Source organism: Rutidosis leptorrhynchoides, chromosome 2 (genome assembly GCF_046630445.1).
Source record: "Rutidosis leptorrhynchoides isolate AG116_Rl617_1_P2 chromosome 2, CSIRO_AGI_Rlap_v1, whole genome shotgun sequence".
Classification (NCBI taxonomy): Eukaryota; Viridiplantae; Streptophyta; class Magnoliopsida; order Asterales; family Asteraceae; genus Rutidosis; species Rutidosis leptorrhynchoides.
The window spans coordinates 167,704,749-167,708,161 of NC_092334.1; the positions used below are offsets into that span (position 1 = coordinate 167,704,749).

Sequence of the window (3,413 nt, forward strand, 5' to 3'; positions counted from 1 at the left end):
GGGTGTATGGTGAAGTGTACCGCTTTAAATTGTTTAAAGGTTCACCGTAGATAATCCAAGTTAAATTTACCTTACGGTAAGTTAGATTTTAAAGTATGGAAACACATCCAGAAAGCTGCAAAGTGGTCACATATTCTATATTTTCATATCTACACCAACTCAAAACAATATATTATATATTAATATTATTAAATTAAATGAATAAATAAATATTGAGTTACATCACAAATCAAACACTTGCCTTCCTGCTACTGCTAGTACTGTCATCACTCTACTTCCAATTTCCCCATTTTGCTTCACAATGCTTCCCCTTTTTTTCGCAGGTAATTTAATCTAATCTAATCTCAATCTCATCTTAAACACTTTTAATCTTTTATTTTCCCTAACTAATACTAATTACTTCCTATTTCTATTTTTAATAACTCCTTTTTATTTAAAATGTAGTGCTTATATTACCATCAATGGTATCATCAGTTGGAATCAACTACGGTCAGGTAGCAAACAACCTCCCATCACCAGACCACGTGGTCCCACTAGTCAAAGCCATCGGTGCAACCCGGGTCAAACTCTACGATGCGGATCCTAAGGTACTCAAAGCATTCGCAAACACCGGAGTCGAATTCATAGTCGGACTCGGTAACGAATACTTATCCAAAATGACCGACCCGGTCAACGCACAAGCTTGGGTCAAATCAAACGTCCAATGCTACTTACCCGCCACCAAAATCGTCTCAATAGCAGTCGGTAACGAAGTTTTAACGTTCAATGACACGTCACTATCCGGTTGTTTACTTCCAGCTATGCAAAGCGTACACACAGCTTTAGTTAATCTCAAATTAGACAACCAAATTACAGTTACAACTGCTCATTCAGTTGCTATACTTCAATCCTCGTATCCACCGTCATCCGGATCTTTCCGACCCGATTTGAAAAAATGTATTACTCCGATTCTTGACTTTTTATCAAAAACATGTTCGCCGTTTTTAATCAACGCGTATCCTTTTTTCGCGTATAAGGCGAATCCGAAACAAGTGTCGCTTGATTTCGTACTGTTTCAACCGAACGCCGGCGTGACTGATCCGGTGACGAATTTACGGTACGATAATATGTTGTTTGCACAAATTGATGCGGTTTATGCTGCTTTATCGGAACTAGGGTTTAAGAAATTGCCGGTACAGATCTCGGAAACGGGATGGCCGTCGAAAGGTGATCAAGATGAACTTGGAGCTTCGCCGGAAAATGCGAAAAAGTATAACGGAAATTTGTTGAAGATTGTTAGTCAGAAGAAAGGAACGCCGGCGAGGCCTAATAATGATTTGCATATATTTGTGTTTGCGATGTTTAATGAGAATTTGAAACCGGGGCCCACTTCGGAACGGAATTACGGTTTGTTTAAACCGGATGGATCTCCGGTTTATGGATTAGGGTTTTCGGGGATCGGGGTTTCTAGTGGTAATTCGACTAGCGGCGGCGGCGGCAGCAGCGGTGGTTCGGGAACGAATGGGCCGTCGATTTATTTGGCACCACCGGCGAATTCGTCCAGCGGCTATTTGGCGATTTCGTCGTCGACGGTGAGTTTTTTTTGTTAATAATTGTTTTTTATTTTTTGAAGGGTGGGTAATGGTAAAGTCTGATACTTGAGGGGTGGGAAGTGAAAGATTATTTGACACAGGGACAGTGAGGCTTGCACGATTAACGAGGTGCACAGTTCTATGTAAACGGACGGTGATTTTTTTTTTTTGTTTGTCAAGTCTAAAACTTCGTCGTCGTTTTGTATGATTGAGTTTGCATGTTACGTGGGTCCAGAACAACCTACTAATTTTAGAAGGCAGTCATTTTTTAAGGAGGTTAAAAACCGTAAAATGTCGTATTATGGATTTAATTTATTTTTAATAGGTGGTTTATTTTGAAGATAAATAAATGCTTTTCATGCCTAAAAAGTAAAATGCTTGGATTTGTTAATTTTAGACATACCGGTCACTTAATCAGTCATCTGTATTACTTTATTTTTAGGTACCATCATAGTTTTGTTATATCACATTCATTTTGGGCTTCTAAGTAATTCGTAAGACATAAGTTGTTTGTTTATACTGAAGTTGGGTAGTTAGAAAACAAAATAAGGTAAAACACTTGAAAAATTTATAAGCAAAATCGAAATGAAATGGACCCTTTTCGGATATGATTTCGAAAAATTTACTTGGGTGGTCCTTGTGTTTTACCCACGTAACATTGGTAAAATTATAGTGACCGCCAAGTTGAAAAAAAAAATATAGGGACTTCGCGTGAAATTTGAGGTAAAACACAGGACCAACCAAGTAATCTTTTATATGATTTCTCACAACATGATAGAATCCGGCCACAGTTTCATACTTGTCAAAATCTTGTGTTTTGATACTATACCAAAATGCGATTATTGTTATATATGGATTAATTTGTGTAATTACCCAAACGTAAGTTTTACTGTACCGTAAACCAGGGGTTAGCTACATGTAAGTAAGAAATCTTAACAATGTAGGTCTTATGTTTTATATGTCTGTGTACTAAATTAGTTGTAAAACTTGTTATGGACAAAAGCTACCTCTTTTGTTGAAGTTGAGGTTTGAGGGGTAGACACTCTTTGGAGATGTTTTGGATGTGTTTTAAAATGTTTATTACTCTTAAATAAAAGCATGTAACGGTAACAAAGATTTTGGGTTTGAACTTTATAAATAAATTATATATGTATGTATATTTTTGTAGCATAAGTATGACTGACAGTATCTCAGTTGCAAAGGGTGAATCTGATACCTTATTTACTACTACTTTCAGGAAAGGCTTGCTTGGAGCACCTTGACTAGATTAAGCATGGGATTAATCACATTGGCATCAACGGCTTTTCATATTTATGTATGAATTAATTTAATGGAATTATTATATACTAGTAGTAATTTAGAGGAAGAAGACAACCCATTACATATTCTATTTTCTTTTGTATTCAGGAAAATGTGGTGATGTCCTACCTTCCTTTCTTCCTTATGTAGTTTACAAATTCTTTAATTAAATCTTTGTTTCATATGTTGTGCATTTCATGCATCATTTTCAATGTGTTTGTTTTGCATGACATTCATGGTGATTCACAGCAGCAGAGATCTGGATTTGTTTTTATTTATTATTTTAAATCTTATCTTAATATCTTAATTTTATCTATTTTGGTGGAGAGCTTCAATTCACCTACAAACTTTCACCGAAAGATTAAAAAAAATTATGTTATGTCTTGCACATGACTTCAAGAATATACTATCTGCCTAAAGCTGATTTTGTAGTATTTTATTTATTTAACTTTTCCCTAAAGCAAAGTTGGTTTGTCTGTCATTAACATTAGAAATTTACTGACAAATAGAATACTAATTTCTCTTTAGTTACGTAAATCATGG

The 3,413-nt window shown here is 35.6% G+C and overlaps 1 protein-coding gene across 1 annotated transcript; it reads left to right on the forward strand.

Annotated features, from left to right (window-relative positions):
* Nucleotides 1–229: 229 nt before the first annotated feature.
* Nucleotides 230–3,082, forward strand: LOC139891557 (glucan endo-1,3-beta-glucosidase 11-like). Its single transcript, XM_071874530.1, has 3 exons — nt 230–323; nt 445–1,571; nt 2,809–3,082. Exons 1-3 carry the CDS (start codon nt 302–304, stop codon nt 2,890–2,892), a joined length of 1,233 nt encoding a protein of 410 aa, XP_071730631.1. The 5' UTR covers nt 230–301; the 3' UTR covers nt 2,893–3,082.
* Nucleotides 3,083–3,413: the final 331 nt, after the last annotated feature.

Excerpts from the sequence above, each read along its gene's own strand:
- LOC139891557 (XM_071874530.1), top strand. The coding sequence starts at position 302 with ATGCTTCCCCTTTTTTTCGCAG. Across the intron at positions 324-444 it reads GCTTCCCCTTTTTTTCGCAG|TGCTTATATTACCATCAATG; the intron begins GTAATTTAATCT and ends TTTAAAATGTAG. Across the intron at positions 1,572-2,808 it reads TGGCGATTTCGTCGTCGACG|GAAAGGCTTGCTTGGAGCAC; the intron begins GTGAGTTTTTTT and ends TACTACTTTCAG.